Consider the following 19,915-nt stretch of genomic DNA (forward strand, 5'->3'; position numbering starts at 1 on the left):
ACATAATGGGTATGCAAAAATGTAAAGTAAATAAGAGTGATTAAAGGCTGCTATAGCATTGACAATTATACAAATGGAAAAACTAACAATCGGAAAGTAAATTTTAAGAATAATAAAAATAAAATAAACAACAAAAAGAAAACAAACAAGAAAAAACAAACAAACAAGCATCAGCATGTTACAAAGTAAGTTTGAGACAGCTCTATAACATAAATGTCGTCTAAGATGCCGTTCTGGAGGGTTCAAGCGCAATGCGAGGCGGCGTGAGGGGGGGATCTATTGGAGGTGGTCTGCCATTTATCCAAGAGAGGCTTCCATGTTTTCATAAAAGCATTTTCTCTGTTAGCCAGTTTGTAGCGTAATCTCTCCAGGTGCAAAATATTCCCCAATTCTCTGAGCCATTGTTGGAATGAAGGACCTGCTTCCAATTTCCACATTTGTAAGATAAGGCGTTTAGCCAACAATGTGCATAAGGAGATTGCTTGGCCTAAATATTTATCAACGCATGGGTTTGAGTCTACTGAACCGAAGATAGCAAGAAATGGGTCTGGGGTAATAATTTTGTTAAATGCCTTTGATATGTAGTCAAACACAAGGGTCCAGAAGGAGGCTAATTTAGGACAGGACCAAAACTGGTGGGCAAGTGTTCTGGTGTATTGTTTGCATTTGTCGCATAGCGGGGAGGTGTTAGGGTATATGGCATGGAGTCTTGCTTTGGGGTAGTGTAGTCTGTGTACCACTTTGAATTGTATCAAGGTGTGTCTAGCGTTAACGGAGCTGAGGTGTATGTTCGAAAGGGTCCTCTCCCATAACTCTGCTGAGATTGCAGCATTCAGTTCAAGTTCCCATTGAGTTTTCAGTTTGTTATCAGGCAATTTTACATGGGATTGTAGAACATGATAAAAAAAGGAAACTGATCCTTTTGCCCCGGGTTCATGTTTGAGAATGCTGTCCAGCATGGCATGTGCAGGTTTGTGCTTATAATTTGTGCAATGGGTTCTCAAAAAATTTCTGATTTGCAGGTATCTGTAGAAATGTGTTGCTGATACGCCGTGCAGCTCTTGAAGTTGTTGAAAAGACATAAATTTGCCACCATGGTATAAATCTTTAATAGTAACAATGTTTTTGTCCTTCCACTTAAGAAAGGTTGGGTCTGTCAGGGCTGGAGAGAAGGCATGATTATGGCAAATTGGGCTATCTGTGTATACCTTGGGTAGGTTGAGAAATGCCTGCACATGTTTCCAAATTTTAAGAGAATGGAGAACAACTGGGTTTTTTATATGTACTGGTATTTTGATCTTATCTGGGTTATTCAAAAGTGCTGGAAGAGAGGTTCTACCACATGAAGCTAGTTCCAATTGGAGCCACGAGGGTCTACTCGCTTGTGGGTCGTTTGCAGACAAACAGTTGCGCCAAAAGGATAGCACATTCAAGTTGGCTGCCCAATAATAAAATTTAAACTGAGGTAGGCTGAAGCCTCCTTCTCGTTTATATTTACACAGGTGGTTTTTGGAAATTCTGGCTATTTTGTTATTCCACAAGAAGGGTGTGACAATAGAGTCCAACATTTTGAAATAAAAGAGGGGGATACATACTGGGATGCACTGAAAGACATATAAGAGTCTTGGGAGAAATACCATCTTTATGGCATTAATACGGCCAACCATAGAGATAGGGAGTGTATTCCAAAATTCGATGTTACGTTTCAATTGTGTAATCTTACATTCCCAATTGGTCTTCAAGAGTTTCCCGTGGTCTCGTGTGGCTATTATGTCGAGGTATTTAAGCTGTTCACTTTCTAATTTAAAAGGCGTGGAGCGCAGGAAGTCAAGGTCTGCTTTTTCAGATATTGGCATCAGTTCACTCTTTCTGAAGTTTATTTTGTATCCTGAAAATGTTCCGAACGTTTCAATTAATTGTAATAACGGAGGAATTGAAGATTTTGGGTGAGACAAAAATAAAATTACGTCATCTGCAAAAAGAGATAAGGAATGCGATGTGTTATGAACCTGAATTGGAGCAATATCACGACTGGCTCTGATTTGACAGGCTAGTGCTTCAATTGACATATTGAAGAGGTATGGGGAGCAAGAGCAGCCCTGACGGACACCTCTCTGGAGCTGGAATGGTTTTGACAACTCTCCATTTGTAATTATGGAAGCTTGAGGATGGGCATAAATAATACTTATCCAATGGATAAATTTTTTTACCGAAGCCAAAGTGTTGTAGGGTGGAAAGCATATACTTCCATTCTATGTGGTCGAAAGCCTTTTCTGCGTCCAGGGCAATTACTACTGATTCCTCTTCGTGTTTATGGTACATAATGTTAAAGAGGCGGCGCAGGTTGGAGTATATGTGTCGACCAGGAGTAAATCCTGTTTGGTCCGGATGTATAATTGAGGCCATGTGTCTGGAAAGCCGGTTTGCAAGCATCTTACTAAGTATCTTCATCTCCATTTGTAGCAAGGAGATTGGGCGGTATGAGGACATTTCCAGTGAGTCTCTGTCTTTTTTTAAAATAAGTGTAATATTGGCATTGTATAATGAGGGGGGTAGTTGAGATGTTTCTTTTGAGTGTTTGAACATGCGCAGAAGTAGTGGAGCAACAGTAGATAAGCAGGTCTTATAGAACTCAATGACAAATCCGTCAGGGCCGGCAGCTTTGTTATTTGGAAATTGGGATATGGCAGTTTTAACTTCATTTAAGGTAATCTCAGCATCCAACATCTTAACTGCTTCTTCGTTTAATGTGGGAAGGTGGCTGTTTTCTAGAAATTGATTCATGGTTTGGGTGTCAGTGGGTTTGCTTTTGGACTGGTACAAATCTTCATAAAATTGTGCAAAGCACTCGTTAATTTCAGCCGGATCTGTTGTAAGTTTGCCATTCTTGTTTTTGATCTTATGGATGGCTCGGCTTGCTTGAGACTGACGCAGCTGTCTCGCTAATAATCTGTGAGGTTTGTCTCCCAATTCGAAATATTGCTGTTGAGTTTTGAAAAGCATTACGCCAACTCGATGGGATAGGATGGTGTTATATTCAAATCTTAATTTAGTAATTGACTCGAGTGTGGCATCACTCTGGTTGGATTTATACAAATTTTCTAAAGTAAATATTTTGCGCTCTATTTCTTTAAGTCGATTGTTTTCTTTTCTCTTCTTATTGACTTCGTAGGATATAATATGGCCCCTCATGACAACTTTTAAGGATTCCCACAAAACAGAGTCGTTTACCTCACCAGTATCGTTTTCTGCGAGGAAGTGGGAAATGTGTATTTTTAAGTATTCAGTAAACTCCCTATCAGATAGCAGTGTGGGATCGAGACGCCATTGCCGACACTGCGTTTTCTGCCCTTCGACTTTTAATACCAAAGCTAGAACTGAGTGGTCTGAAATTAAGGCGGGCTGATATGTTACTTTTTCCACATAAGATAACAATTTGGAATCTAACAGAAAATAGTCAATACGGGAATAAGATTTATGGACTGGGGAGAAGAAGGAATAGTCTCTGTCTTTAGGGTGAGTGAGTCGCCATATGTCAACAAAATTTAGATTATTCATTAGCGTGTTCAGGAGGATACTTGAGTTTGACTTCTGGAGAGATTTTGATTGTTGTTTATCTAGGAGTGGGTCGAGTGTGCAGTTGAAGTCCCCGCCAATGATCACATTAGTGTCTGTGAGATTCGGGATAGCATTAAAGACCTTCTGGAAGAACTGGGGGTCATCGAAATTAGGTGCATAAATATTTACAAAAGTAACAGGTAAAGAATGTAATTTGCCGGAAACTATCAGAAACCTGCCGTTGGGGTCGCAAATGGTAGAAGAGTGTGTGAATGGGATGTTTTTTCTGAATAGGATTGCAACCCCTCTAGCTTTGGTATTAAAATTGGCTTGATATATTTGGTCTATCCAGCTGACTCTAAGTCTGCCTTTAGCATTCTGTTTAATGTGTGTTTCTTGTAAAAACACAATATCTGCGGATAGTGACTTAAGGTGTGAGAACACTTTGGCTCTCTTATTAACATGACCCAATCCTCTCACATTCCAGCTTAAGATATTGTAGCCCCCCACATGCGCTTGCCCCTCAACTGGGTGTGACATTGTCGCATGTTTTGGCAAAGACAGCTGATGCAAAAATAAACTTTAGTGACATAAACTCGAACAAAGGAAAAATACATAAACAAACAGAGAAGGGGCTACAATCCCAAACACTGTAGCCAAAACACTTACCCCGCCCACGGGACCGCGGGCGCACCGGACCCCCGAAGGGGGACCCGAAAGCCCAGGCCCCGCTCTCCAATTCTGCTCCAGGAACAGGAGCCGACAGGAGATGAATGGATGTCTCTAACTTCCGGGAGAGCCTGGCTAAGAGCTCCATCCCGCCTAACTCGTGGGGGGAGAGCCCCTGAACTTACAATACTGACCATGTATAAGTAACAATAACTTGGGTACTAAGGGCATGTGGGAATCAAGCCACAGAAATGTGTATGCATAATTACGTACACATACATACCCCCATATGTATACACATATACACGCGCATTCACACTGAAATCACTGAAATAAAACAAGATGACAGGGCGAAGTTAATGGCAAAATAATGTAACGGAAGGCAGTACAACATCCGGGCGCGCAACAGTATTAGTAGAGGAATTGGGAGCTACGATCAATGGCAAAGCATTTAAGTGTTTTACCCTTAGCCACAGAACAGTATTTCAGATAGAGATCACAGCATAATACAGGGAGTTGTTTCAGGAAGATGTATCCCCTACAGCGAGTAACAGTGTGGAAATTACCTTAGCAGTCGTCGGATCAGGGTGACTGTTCAGAGTCCAAATAAGTCCAAAAGAAAGAACCTGACCGGGGTTAGGTCCGCTGTGAAAAGGTGAGTTGATTGCTGGAATTTCGATAAAAGTTCCGATCGGTACCGGCCCGATCGCAGAGAGCAGGCTGGAGATAGTCGTTCGGCTCGCCGCAGCCCGTCACCGATCCGATCGCTGCACTGGAGGTCTCAGTCCACGGAATACAGTCAAAGTCTGTCGCGTGTCCAGAGGTCGGCCACCCAAAACTGAAGTCCCGTCGTTTTTCAGCGATGTCCCATGGTGAAATGTTGAACTCAGTCGGAGCTCATGTGCTTGGTAAAAAATTGTTCAGCCTCTTCTGGGGTGTGGAACTTGCGCTCCACCTGTTGGTGTGTTAGGCACAGGACGGCCGGATAGCGCAGTGAAAACTTGATTCCCCTCTGGTACAGCTTGGATTTGATGAGGTTAAAAGTGGCACGCTTCTTGGCGAGGGCCGTGCTTAAATCAGGAAAAATGAAAATCTTGTTACCTTTGTATATTAGCTGGCCCCTTTTACGGGCAATTGAAAGCACTTGCTCCCTCTCTTGATAACGCAGAAAGCGCATAATAATTGGCCTGGGTCGCGCTCCCTGAGCGGGCATCGCCCTCCAGGCTCGGTGGGCTCTGTCCAGCTCCGGTGGGGTGGTAAAGTTGTCATCCTGGAGGAGGTCGACTAGGAACTTGGACATAAATGCGGTAGCGGCCTTTCCCTCACTGCCCTCTGGAAGTCCTATCACACGAAGGTTGTTGCGGCGGGATCGATTCTCGAGGTCCTCCGCCTTCTCTGTCAGCTCCGTGTTCTCGGCTTGAAGTGTAGCCACTAGCCTCTCCAAGCTAGTTAGCCTGTCGCTGTGATCGGACAGGGAGACCTCCATATCTGCCAGGCGAGGGTCGTAGTCCTCAATTTTTTTGCGAACAGCGTCAAGGGCGAGCTGGATGGGCGAAAGTGAGGCTTGGATTTCGCTGGAAATGGCTGCCCGGTTTTTCTCCAGCTCGGCTTTAAGCTTGGATATAGTCAAAGGTCCCCCGGAGTCCGCCGCCATGTTAGCCGTGTGGTCGGTTGGCGTTGTGGGGTCCGCAGACGCCACATTTTTTCCCCTCACTGAGGTCGTTTGGTTTTTGCCCGACATGGTGGAGAGAGAGCCAGTCAACTTCGAACCACAAATCCAATAAAGTTTTACAAGTTTTGGTCGTTCAGACTATATAAGTTTGGGAAATGCTCGGAGCTACTCCCCGCACGTCTGGCTCAACCATGCGCCATACCGGAAGCAAATTTGGGAAATTTAACACAGGATATAATACAACCAGAGGATGAGTATCTTGTTAAAGTACTGCTGTCAGCCTGTAAAAAAACAATTACTAGAATGTGGTACAAAGTAGACCCCCCGACGGAGGAGCAGTGGATGTGCACTGTGGAAGAGATTTTTGTAATGGAGAAAATCACACATAAACTGAGACTGCAAGAGACACAATTTGAGGATAAATGTGTAAAATGGACTGATTACCGAGGACGAGAAGAAGACACCGCCATTACCACTGAGCAATAAGGACATTGATATAAGGATGTGTTTAACCAAGTATGTATGATGTGCCCTATCACTGTAACTGTTGAAAAGAAAATGTAATAAAAAATAAGTTACAAAAAAAAAAACCTTGTCAAAACGAACACACTTCCTATCTTGCACTAACTATAGAGTAACTCCAGTAAAAAAGAAAAATAAACGTGCGTATAAGCCCTTATAGAATTAGAATAAAATTATGCTTCATTTTTCCACAGTAGTGGCAAAAAATGAGAGGGGAGAATAAAACACAAACAACCCCACGGTAGGATGCTGGGAATACAATACAGAGCTACAGTGATAGGGGATTAAATCTTATAGAAACAAGTAGGTTCTGGACCGTCATATCTGAACTAAACGTTATGATGAGCAGGGGACGGTTATATAAAAACTGGTAGAACGAACACAGTATTCATGTGTAATAAAACTGACACAAGAGAAGTATACATGAGCAGACATTTCTGGTAGCTGACTTAGTTATAGACTGCGTAATGGCATTAACAGATGTAACAGAGTAGAGTTACTCACATGCGGGCGAAATGAATGACATACTGACAGGTAACAGAGCGCATAGTGCTGCACGTGCCGAGCACCGTGCGTTATACTGTTGCAGATATTTCTGCCATTTATGTGTCCACATACACCAGGTCGCCCATTCAGATAGAAGTCGGTGGCTGAGAGAGGTTATCGATATAGTCTTGTGCCTCCACAACGGAGCCGATCCACTTCCTGGCTCCACTCTGCAGAGTGAGGCGAAGCCGCGCCGTGTAGAGTAGAGCAGGCTTTAGGCCGCGCTTGTAAAGTTCTGCCATGACGTCCTTATATTCTGCTCGCAGGTTGATGATTTCTGGGCTGTAGTCTTCCACAACACTAATTGTTTGTTCACGATATTCGAGTTTCCCTCTCCACCGCGCTTCCCTGGTGAGGAGATCTTTCGCCTGGTACCAGTGCAACCGCAGAATGACCGGGCGCGGTCTCTGTCCGGGGGCCGGTTTAGCTGCTAGCGAGCGATGAGCTCTATCAATGTCAGGAGGGGACGGCAGCGTCTCGGTTCCAAAAATCTCGCACAGCAATTTAGAAAAGAATTCAGTGGGTCGCCCACTTTCTATGGACTCTGGAAGGCAGAGGATGCGAATATTTTGGCGTCTGCTGCAGCTTTCCAAGTCTGTCACTTTGGCCTTTAGCTTCACGTTGTCCTCACGCAGAGCGTGGTGCCTTCGAGGTCCAAAACCCGCTGGCTCAGGTCTTCAGTGACAAGCTCGAGGGAGGAGACACGCTGGCCATGTTCTTCCACTGCAAGTCGTGTCTGATCGAGTTTGGAGTCCAGCTGAGTGAACGAAGTTCTGAATTCAGCAGCTATCTCCTCTCTATGTTTTTCAAGCAGCCTCCAGTGTTAAGCTAGCCTCGTCTTTTTTGCTCAATTTAGTGGCTTTCGAAGCCATTTAAAAAGGATTTGAGCTAAGTTGAGGGAAAGAATAGGAAAAATATCGCAGTTCCTCATCTTATCTTTTATATCTACAGAAAAACACAGAGGTCTGTTTCTGTGGAGGAGCTGCTGTCCAGATGTGCTTTGTGTCAGGACGTCCTGAGAGATCCAGTTTCTACCAGCTGTGGACACTGGTTCTGCAGACAGTGTCTCACCTCATACTGGGACCAGTCTACTTCATCAGGAGAGTCCTCCTGTCCCCAGTGTGGACAAAGATCTGTAATAAGACGAGGACTGCAGATATCCAGTCAGTCCAGCACTGAAATCAGTAAGACTGAAGTCACTGAGTCTGAAAACAAGACTTTATCATTTATTACATTTGTTGTTATTGCTGTTCATATTTACATTAATATAGTCAAATGTATCAATATAATTTAACCTGATTATATTTAATATTTTCTTCTCCTATTGTAGCAGCACACATTTATCACAGGGAGGTTTTTGTGTCAGTCAGTTTGTTTAATAAATCCAGTCTCAGGATATGTTTCTTCTCTTTCAGCAGATAGAGGTCAGCAGGAGGTTTTAGATGAATATAAGATCAGTCTGAGGAGGAGATATGAACATGTGACTGAAGGAAGTGATGAAACAGGAAGTAAGAAAGGAAGTGATGAAACAGGAAGGAGAATCCTCCTCAACAGGATCTACACTAAGCTCTACATCACAGAGGGGCAGAGTGAAGAGGTGAACACCCAACATGAGGTGAGACAGATTGAGACAGACTCTAAAAAGAAGACCCTCCATGAGACTCCAATCAGGTGCCAGGACATCTTTAAAGCCTTACCCGACCAACAGGAACCAAAGACAGGAGCTCAACCCGACCAACAGGAACCAAAGACAGGAGCTCAACCCGACCAACAGGAACCAAAGACAGGAGCTCAACCTGACCAACAGGAACCCATCAGAGTGGTTCTGACAAACGGCGTGGCTGGTGTTGGAAAAACCTTCTCAGTGCAGAAGTTCACTCTGGACTGGGCCGAGGGCTCAGAGAACCAAGACGTCAGTCTGCTGATCCTGCTTTCATTCAGGGAGCTGAACTTGGTCAGAGATAAGCGCTACAGTCTTCTTGAGCTGCTCTGTGTTTTCCATCCAACATTACAGAAGCTGGCAGCAGAGACGCTCTCTGGCTGTAAACTGTTGTTCATCTTTGACGGCCTGGATGAAAGCAGACTGTCATTGGACTTCACAAACAGGAAGGTTGTGTCTGATGTCACACAGAAGTCATCGTTAAACACACTGTTCACAAACCTCATCAAGGGGAATCTGCTCCCCTCAGCTCTCATCTGGATCACTTCTCGACCTGCAGCAGCCAATCAGATCCCTCCTTCATGTGTTGACAGGGTAACAGAAGTACGAGGCTTCACTGATGCCCAGAAGGAGGAGTACTTCAGGAGGAGGTTCAGTGATGAAGATCTGTCCAGCAGAATCATCTCACACATCCAGACATCCAGGAGCCTCCACATCATGTGTCTGATCCCGGTCTTCTGCTGGATCACTGCCACAGTTCTGGAGCACATGATGAGCACAAAGCATAGAGGAGAGCTGCCCAAGACCCTGACTGACATGTACTCACACTTCCTGCTGGTTCAGACACAGAGGAAGAAGAACAAGTATCATGAGATGAGTCCACATGAGCTGACGGAGGCCGACAGGGAAGTTCTTCTGAAGCTGGGGAGGCTGGCGTTTGAACATCTGGAGGACGGAAACATGATGTTCTACCAAGAAGACCTGGAGCGGTGTGGTCTGGATGTCACAGAGGCCTCGGTGTACTCAGGAGTTTGTACAGAGATCTTCAAAACAGAGTGTGTGATGTTCCAGAAATCAGTCTACTGCTTTGTTCATCTGAGCGTTCAGGAGTTTCTGGCTGCAGTCTACATGTTCCACTGTTTCACCAACAGGAAGAGAGGTGTAGTGGAGGCGTTCCTTAAAGACATCAAACACAGGGAATCATCTTTTAAGAGTATTTTGAACTTCAAAACTCCTGAAAGCTATGACTCATCTCTGGAAGTGTTCTTGAGAGGTGCCATGGAGAAATCCCTGAAAAGTAAGAACGGTCACCTGGACCTGTTTGTTCGCTTCCTTCATGGTCTTTCTCTGGAGTCAAACCAGAGACTCTTAGGAGGCCTGCTGGGTCAGACAGACAACAGTCCAGAAATGATCCAGAGAGTCATCAACAACTTGAAGGAGATGAACAGTTATAACATCTCTCCTGACAGAAACATCAACATCTTCCACTGTCTGATGGAGATGAAGGACCTCTCAGTCCATCAGGAGATCGAACAGTTCCTGAAGTCAGAGAACAGATCAGAGAAGGAACTCTCTGAGATCCACTGCTCTGCTCTGGCCTACATGCTGCAGATGTCTGAGGAGGTTCTGGATGAGCTGAACCTGTGGAAGTACAAGACATCAGAGCAGGGACGACTGAGACTGATTCCAGCTGTGAGGAACTGCAGGAAGGCAGAGTAAGTCCAGATGTGATTAAATATGAGTATAAATAAAGTAACAATAAGCCGTTTAGTTCTTCATATATTTATAATATATAATCTCTCTGTTTGTGAAAACAGAGTTCATCTATATTCAGTAAATGAAGAATATTTGTCTCTGTCTTGATTCAAAGCGCTCAGACATTTGTGTTTTCCTCCTTCATGGACTCGAGAGTAAAGTCTGAGTTGTGTTAGCGTGCGTGAAAAGGGACGTTTGATGAGTTTGTCTGTCCTGACTTCATGCTGACAGTAAGAACTTAAAGTAACACAGCTAACGAGAGGTTGATTAGTAACAGTGACATGATGAGTGAAGTTACCAACAGTCATGTCTTACATCACGTTACAGACAGAAGGTGGATCAAAAAGTCAAGCAGACAAAATAATAGATTTCAGTACATTGAACTGTGTTAGTCAGGTATTATGTTGTGTTGGATCAGATCACAGATTGAAGTCATGGATGATTTTATTGGCCGCTCTCCTCTGAACTGCCCCTTTATTACAACTTTACAAACCCCGAACAAGAATCCATCTGAGAATAATGAATTTACTAAAAGCTACAAAAACAAGATTTATTTCTCTGTTGAGCTTTGATAAAGTTGAGCATGTGACAGCGGGGTTAGAGGTAAATAAAAGTAACAGAGTGATTTATGACAACAAACAACATAAATTGAGTCCCCGGTCTGCTGCTTGTTCTGCTCTGACTTTATGAGCAGATGCAGCTTGTCACAGGTTCGTTTTTAAAAGTGAAAAGATGACGGCTCAGTCGGGAAAACTTCTGTTGGTGGGTTTTTATTCACCAAAGAAAATATAAACAACCATGTAAAAAATGTGCCAAAATCCCGGTCAGTGAACAAACAAAAGAAAACAAACAAAGTATTTACAATACTTTACAGAAAAGGGCAACACGATGTGTTGGGAACAAACGTGATCTGGTCACTTTTTCTGTTCGCTCTCATTTTGTCTCATTTTGACACAGAGGGTAACAAAGACAAATGGTGCGTTCGGATTGTCCCTCCTGTCCACTAACACTCACATTTCTTCCTTTAACCCTGGAAGCAGTTAAGTGGCGGCCATGATTAGAGCCGTCCATAGTCCATTTTCTGTAAACTGTAGTTCCACCACGGCAGACTCACGTCTCTGACCTCCGCCGCCGTCACATTATTATGACATCACCGAGTGAAGTTTACTAACGCCTTTCCTAAATCCTTTATGAAGTTTCCTAACACCTTTCCTAAGTCCTTTATGATGTCACCTAACACCTTTCCTAAGTCCTTTATGAAGACTCCTAACACCTTTCCTAAGTCCTTTATGAAGTCTCCTAACACCTTTCCTAAGTCCTTTATGAAGTCTCCTAACACCTTTCCTAAGTCCTTTATGAAGTCTCCTAACACCTTTCCTAAGTCCTTTATGAAGTCCCTAACACCTTTCCTAAGTCCTTTATGAAGTCTCCTAACACCTTTCCTTCACCCTGTGATGTTTTCACGGGGTGAAGGAAAGGTAGATAGTGAAAGTAGATAGGAGGGACAATCTGAACGCACCCAGAGACTAAATAGACATGGGACAATCAGACACAGGTGAGACTAATCAGGGTCATCAACAAGGCGGGAAACACAAGAAACACAAGACCAGAACACTTGAGCACAAGTACAAATAAAAACCTGACACTGAAAACACAACCTCAACAAGATATTACAAAATAAAACAGGAAACACCAAACTAGAACCTTAACATAGGAAAACATATTACGGACAACATGATGTAGAAGGACACAAGGATACAAAGTAAGACAGGAAACAGTGAAGACTAGAACTATAATATAAATCAGAAAACACACAGGGAACAATGAGAACTAAAAACAGGAAATCAGAACTAAATCATGACATCAGAGAAACACGTTTACAAGTGATGGAAATGTTTGTTAACAAAATTAAAATTGGATGAAAATATGAAGACGTTCCTTTAAATAACATTATCTACCAATTTTTTTACAACAGGTTTAGTAGCTGTGGACTATCAAAGACACACTGTGAAGTCGTGGCCTCAGCTCTGAAGTCCAACCCCTCCCATCTGAGGGAGCTGGACCTGAACTGGAACGAGCTGCAGGATTCAGGAGTGAAGCTGCTGTCTGCTGGACTGAAGAGTCCAAACTGTAGACTGGAGACTCTGAAGTAAGACTACAGGTTTCATTTCTCTCTTCACATTAATATGATGAGAAGCTAAACTTTAAGAGAGTCAGTCGAGGATTTAAAACATAAAGTACAAACATGAGATGATGTCAGTCTTTCAGACAGCGCTGTCATCAAAAACAACAAACGTCTCTCTGTCATCAGAAAAGGACGAACACAAGATGAAGTGAGAAAATGAAACCTGAGGGGGAAATCACTGAGAACAAGAGAGCGATACTGATCATATATTAAAGAAAGATGAAGATGTGACGGTACATTTCTTCTGACTGCTGCAGCTGTAAAACCTGGAATCAGGGTTCCCACGCGTCCTGGAAAACCTGGAAAATGATCAATGCATTTTCCAGTCATGGAAAACATGTAAAATGAGAAAAAATGTCAAATGTCCTGGAAACGGTTTAGTTTCCCTGGAAATGTATTTATCCTCCCCCGGCCAATGTGAACGGATTAAAAGTTCTGCGCATGGATTTGTCCACTTATCTTCTGACAACATGAAGACACAGCGCTTCTTTGCCGGCGCAGCGCCCCACGTGACGCTACCCAACACAGTCACATGAATGATTGTCATGATCAGCACATCATCACCATTACTTACTGTATGTTTATACTCTGGTGCCAAGAAGGCAGACTATCAGACTAAATGCTATTTGGACTTTCAGAATAAAAGACAGTCTTAAGATAACCTGAAGAACTCCTCACAGAAGATCACAACAGATGGATCAGTGTTCCTGTCTCACCACAGCCATGACAGCACACATGTGAGAGGGAGTTTTACATGTTCTTTAATCTGCTTGGTGTGATAAAGGTCACATGTGTCATTTTAATTCTAGGAATTGTATATCTTACACATTTAGATAAGGCTGTAGTGTTTTAAAAGCAGCCTCCCACAGTGGTCAGGGATAAGCCCAAGTCCCTCTCTCATTGGTGTTTGATGCAGGATAAGCTGTCAGAGGAGGCAGTGGACCAATCTCCTCCCTGAAGTTCTCTCCCTCAGTCTGAAGTCAGTGAAAGGCCTCATCCTTTATGATGTGTCCCAGGTGGTTTAAAGGGTAGTCTAAGCCTACCCTGGAAGTTTCCATGTTCAGTTTGTCAGTGTTCTAGCAGCAGCTGTTAATAAGGGCTTATTCCATACAGGGCGTGATGGTTAAGACCACCCATTAAAGGATTCTGTAAGGATTGAACAACATCACAGCTGAATGAAAGAATTGTCTCTTTTCAAAGAGTTTAAGGGTGGAACCATGAAGCTGATAAAGAGACAGACTTGCTCTGTTCATAAAGGAGATTTTCCTTCATCCATATAGACGTAGACTTCACATGATGATGCTAAAACAATTCAAGTAGAAAACAGGAAATGAAGCGTCTGACCCTCAACAAGAATGACACATGATCATGTGACCTTTTTAAAGATTTGTTACTAAACAGTCAGAGTTTCATTATAAATACATTTAAATTATAGATATTTTATAGAACATTTTTGATTTTACACACACACACACACAGACACACACACACACACACACAGACAGACAGTCCCAGGTGTGTGTAGCTCAGTAGAGTAGTGGGTGTGTAATCTTGACTGAGATCAGTAACATGTTGGTGTCTTTATTGACATGAACAGCTGGATGAATGTTTGGATGATGTCTGTAGAAAGCTGACATTTGAATGATCCACAATAACACAATGACAAAGTCTCTCTACTTATTTTAGGGACACACTCACTGATTGGACCTAGTTATGTTCTTATCATCTCATTCATCATTCTTTTTGTTCTCTTCTTTTATTCTTTATTCAGTTTGAGGAGATGCAGTTTGTCAGAGATCAGCTGTTCTTCTCTGGCCTCAGCTCTGAAGTCCAACCCCTCCCATCTGAGAGAGCTGAACCTGAAGAACAACAATCTGCAGGATTCAGGAGTGAAGCTGCTGAGGGACCTTCAGAAGGATCCAGACTACAGACTGGAGACTCTGGGGTATGTAAAGGTGTAGAGGCTAAGCCGACGCTTTAAGCCACTGAGGCGTTGCACCTGGGTTACTAATTGACGCGCTGTTGTTACCTTGTTTCATGAATGAAAGTCCACTTGTTTCTTTGTTGTTAATCATGCCATTGATTTATTTTCATCTATTTAGTTCACCATTTCCATATTTCACCGATCAAACATCCCCATAGGTAACCGTGCTTTCCACTGCTTTAGCGGTCAAAAACTGTTTTGCCCTTCCGGGTGGAACATCTGACCAGGAACAAAGGTTCCTACCTTATATAGACAATTGTGACACACCCCATTAGTTGACAGACACACACACCCTGCATATTATATTAATAATCTGCTCCTACAAAAGGGTTAAGTTGAGTCCATCCTGGTCTCTGCTGGGTTAAGTTGAGTCCATCCTGGTCTCTGCTGGGTTAAGTTGAGTCCGTCCTGGTATCTGCTGGGTTAAGTTGAGTCCATCCTGGTCTCTGCTGGCTTAAGTTGAGTCCATCCTGGTATCTGCTGGGTTAAGTTGAGTCCATCCTGGTCTCTGCTGGGTTAAGTTGAGTCCGTCCTGGTCTCTGCTGGGTTAAGTTGAGTCCATCCTGGTCTCTGCTGGGTTGAGTCCATCCTGGGTTAAGTTGAGTCCATCCTGGTCTCTGCTGGGTTAAGTTTAGTCCGTCCTGGTCTCTGCTGGGTTACGTTGAGTCCATCCTGGTCTCTGCTGGGTTAAGTTGAGTCCATCCTGGTCTCTGCTGGGTTAAGTTGAGTCCATCCTGGTCTCTGCTGGGTTAAGTTTAGTCCGTCCTGGTCTCTGCTGGGTTACGTTGAGTCCATTCTGTTCTCTGCTGGGTTAAGTTGAGTCCGCCCTGGTCTCTGCTGGGTTAAGTTGAGTCCATCCTGGTCTCTTCTGGGTTAAGTTGAGTCCGTTCTGGTCTCTGCTGGGTTAAGTTGAGTCCATCGTGGTCTCTGCTGGGTTAAGTTGAGTCCGTTCTGGTCTCTGCTGGGTTAAGTTGAGTCCATCCTGGTCTCTGCTGGGTTAAGTTGAGTCCACCCTGGTCTCTGCTGGGTTAAGTTGAGTCCATCCTGGTCTCTGCTGGGTTAAGTTGAGTCCACCCTGGTCTCTGCTGGGTTAAGTTGAGTCCATACTCAGGTTCAATCAGCTTTGTTACTTTTTGTATTGATTTCAAATGAGGAGGGTGAAGATGAATGAACATGAAGATGTAAACATGTCAGAGTGTCGTCATAAAGAAGTAAGGAGCAAACAACATGCAGTGAACAGGAGTTTACAGAGGAGCATCCAAAGTGTGTGAGATGTTTCAGTCCAGCATAAAGTGAGCTGCAAAGTGAATGTTTCTGCTCCAGGAGCTAAAGAGTGGGAGGATTAAAGTCAAGCTGCACTTCATCACATGCTTCTCATGTGTTCATAAGTAAACTGCAGCCTGTCACTTTAAAGTGCTGCTGTGATGAGTTTCCATCTACAGACGTGTGAGTGCACATACTGCTGCTCAGGGTTGTTTTACATCATTAAGCTCCGCCTCCACAACATGAAGTCTGACTTCAGTGTAAACGGATGAGAGCAGATGACGAGGAGTGAGCGTCAGTTCCTCAGTCACACAGACAGAAACCTGCAAACTGTGTGGCTGACACTGAAGCAGATTCAGAGCAGAAGACATTCTTCATCCAACTCATTTCCTGTTTGTGTTCACACATGCAGCTCACTCTGAAAACATCTGGACAACTTTATGTAGCACCTTCAAAACAGATGTTTACAGTGTGCTTTAATGGACCAAGCAAAGGCAGGAACTAATGATGCCTTCAGGGACTCTCTGTGCCTTTGAGCTTCAAGTCAACAACACGTGAACACGAGAGCTGAAAGGTGGCGTGCTACTTTAAACGACCACTTCACTTCTGAGTTATCAGAATAATAACAATGATCTTATATGATTATAATAATAATAATGATCTTATATGATTATAATAATAATAATAATAATCTTATATGATAATAACTCATGATTTCTCTGATTTTTGTCTTTTTATATCAACAGCTGCTGGTGAGTGTTTAAAGAGAGGATCCTGTTGTTCCTGACGATCACAGAGCTGGAAGCAGCAGCAGCTGGTGTTTGGTGAGTCTGTAACTGGGCCGTGTTACTGGGAGACTGACGGACCAATCACAGCTCAGATGAGTCTCAGTGCTGCAGTCTGAGCTGCTCTGAGATCAGCTCCACCGTCACACACAGGACCATGACCTCGGACTGTTTTCTATTCTCATATTCTGAACTTAAACTGCTTCATGACTCAACGAGCCAAGATGAACTCTTTGGATATAAATGTTTGTGTTACAGCACCACCCTGTGGACATGTGCAGTGCTGCACTCTTATTCACAGATAACAGTAGAAGTTGATGCCACCTGTTAAAGTGTGAAGTTGTGTTTGTAACCACGAGTCGTTGGTCGTCTGATAATAAATCAGTCGTCTCTTTGTTGGATCCAAACAAAGAGGAGGCTTCACTGAGTTTTTAAAAGAACTACAAACATGGATGTCTGGGTCCAGGTGCAGACTCAGCACCTGAATATTGCTTCCTTTATAGCCTCCTTTAGGAAACACTGGAGCATCCTTTACCAAAGGAGATGAGAAAGTGCCGACCCACAATTCATTGCGGCCACAACTTTTAAAGCGACTGGCTCATCCGACCCGTATCGGAGCGTTCAGGAAAACTAAGGATCTGTGAGAGGAGACATGTGGAGACAATCTGCATATTGATTTGACTTATAATTATTTACAGCCTTTGTGTTTATTTCATTTCTTTTTATTGTGTGAAGAAGGTGAACTTTGCTTTTATACATTCTTGTATCATGTTTGTGGAGATGATTTGATGTTATTTGATGATTTAATAAGAGAAATTGTAAAAGGCCAATAAAACCTTGTTTATAAAAACAGAAAAGAGACGCAGATCATAAAAGTTAGCTCTGTAATAATTTACCTTAACTTTTATACGATCTTAAACCCAGAGGTAAACTGTGAACGTGATGTTGATGTTATAAAACCATCACAGTGAAGTTTCCTGGTGTCTAATAAAGCCTTTTATTTTTATTCACACCACGTGGTTTTTAGGAATATTTCACCTGTAAGAAGGCTCAAACATTTTTAATGAAGATGTGACAAGAAGAAATGGAACGACACATGACATCAAAACACAGGTTGAATTTTTAGAAGATAGAAAAAGAATAACATCTGGATATATAATTTATAATGGTCATCAAATGCAATTTTAATTGTTCTGACAGAATGAACCATGGGACGTTCTTAAGGTACCTTCTCCGTTTCAACCTCTGGGGGGCAGTAGTGCTCCATGCAAGTTTTAACAAGATCACGTTGGTCAGAATTTGGAAAGTTTGATTTCTGATAACTCCGCTGTACATGGTCGGATTTGAACCCTGGTTGGATGAAAATGTTCGTCTCAATGTCCTAAGAAAGTTTATCCACCTGAAAATTCAAATAAACATTCGTTAGTATACAAAGTGAACATGTCGGTATTCTTTATTTGGTCAACAGATGTGGCTATAAAACCCATTAGGCAAATTCCAGAGGAGGCCGGAGGAGTATCTGGTTGTCATGTAAATCAAGTATCCCAGGACATACAGTAGATGTTGACCTAGCCGTCTCTGGTTTGTTTCAGGGCTGGAACAAACCGGTTTCTGATTAGCAGATTCGTATTGAAATTCTTTGAAGGTGTTTTCTGCGTCTTGCGAACCCCCCGAGGAGTTCAGTTTGGCGTCAGAGTCATTAACTTTGTCTGTAAGGGAGTGTGAATCCAGAGGAAGAGAGAGAAGCTCTCTGTGAGTTCACCGATTTAGATCGATATATTCCATAACAGCTTAAAATTATAAAGACAAAAAGACTGATGTCTTGAGAGAAGTGATCAGACCAGCAGAAAGACGAGAAACAAAGAAGAGTCAAACAAGACGCAACAAAAACTCTTCAACTCCTCCTGTCTCATCCTTTGCAGCAGGCAGAAAAGGGGCGGGGCTTTGCTCCACCCATAGTGAGACAAGGATCCAACAACTCAACGGTTGAATTCCTTATAACTAAAGTCAAAGAAGAATGAAAGTTAATAAAAGGCTTTATGACGTCACCATATTGAACTAATTATGAGCTCTCATTGAGACAGTCATCTCTGAACATTCAGGAAAATATCATGGAAATCTGTCATTCAAAGTGTTAATCAATGAATCAGAGGAAAGCATCAGTATGAAAACAGAAAAGATAATGTGACCCTCTATATATGATAATACAGAGTCTAAATATATGTTTAAACGTATGAGCTTTAGAAAATACTGAGCACAAGATGGGAGGAAGATGTTCAGTTTAAATCCAAGAACTCACTTTTAAACAATTCTTTTCTTTTCCTTTTAAACAATTCCCAGAGATTTTACGATGTTTGTCAATGTTGATTCATTCACAGACAGGAGGTCTTCTGACCTGGTCTCAGTCAGTCGTCTTATCTGGAGGTGAAGGATCAAAGAACTCAATGGTAACTCTCAGTTTAGTGCCCCCATGAGAGAGTCACCGGAGACGCCCCTGTGGCTTGGATGAGCCTCCCAACAGGACGTCGTAAAACTCTCAGCGTCATCTATCTGAAGTTAAGAATCAGTGGATAACTGAGAGAGAGGGGATTTTGAGTCCAGTATCAAATATTTAGGCTCCACGAGCATGTGAGGGAGAGCGAGCGACAGCTTACTGGTGCAGTTCACCTGACGGCCATGTGCTGTTTTAGAAAGTTACTTATATCCCCTTCAATAAATCTTTCTCCTCCTGGGCTGTCTCGTCACGTCGGTTCCTGTGGATCGATGGCGTGGACGGCCTGCTGCTGTGTCACCCGTCTGAGTCCGACTGCTAAGACAAATAATATAAGCCTTACATGAATATACATCTCAACGTGGATCTAAGAGTTTTTAATGCTGGTTTGTTACTTTAGCTGTTTATTTATAGATCATGAAACCAAAACAAACTGCTGTTTGGCCACGCCTCCTCCATACTGAAGCCTCCGCTCTCTTCCAGAGACACACCTCCAACCGCCCTATACTCACGTTCGCCCTATACTTAGCTGGTAGCTTCAGTCACCTGTGTCCTGCATTGTAGTGTTAGCATTCTAATGTTAGCGCACTTTAGTTAGCTGGTAGCTTCAGTCACCTGTGTCCTGCGTTGTAGTGTTAGCATGTATTAGAATAATAGGCCTCTTTCTACTCATAATCAAAGTGTTTACTGCAATAATGTATTGTTGAATAAAGGTTTGATCACCAAATACAAAGGAATGATTAGATATCCATTGTATGAATGATGTTTGTTCACATTTATATTATATCACTTATTATATCATGTTTTACTCTAAGTGTTTTAATC

At 42.9% G+C, this 19,915-nt stretch overlaps 2 protein-coding genes across 2 annotated transcripts in view; both read left to right on the plus strand.

The window, feature by feature from the left end:
• The window catches only part of LOC306825396 (uncharacterized protein), a 498,202-nt gene that overhangs the window by 281,100 nt on the left and 197,187 nt on the right, over nt 1-19,915 (plus strand). The gene's annotated exons all lie outside the window — the stretch shown is intronic.
• LOC306825783 (NLR family CARD domain-containing protein 3-like) lies at nt 6,937-15,008 on the plus strand (the record flags this gene model as incomplete). The annotated part of the gene is made up of 6 exons (XM_079346741.1): nt 6,937-6,955; nt 7,603-7,711; nt 7,919-8,151; nt 8,383-10,342; nt 12,358-12,531; nt 14,339-15,008. 6 exons carry the CDS (start codon nt 6,937-6,939, stop codon nt 14,526-14,528), a joined length of 2,685 nt encoding a protein of 894 aa, XP_079202867.1. The 3' UTR covers nt 14,529-15,008.

Source organism: Symphodus melops (genome assembly GCF_947650265.1).
Source record: "Symphodus melops genome assembly, chromosome: 6".
Classification (NCBI taxonomy): Eukaryota; Metazoa; Chordata; class Actinopteri; order Labriformes; family Labridae; genus Symphodus; species Symphodus melops.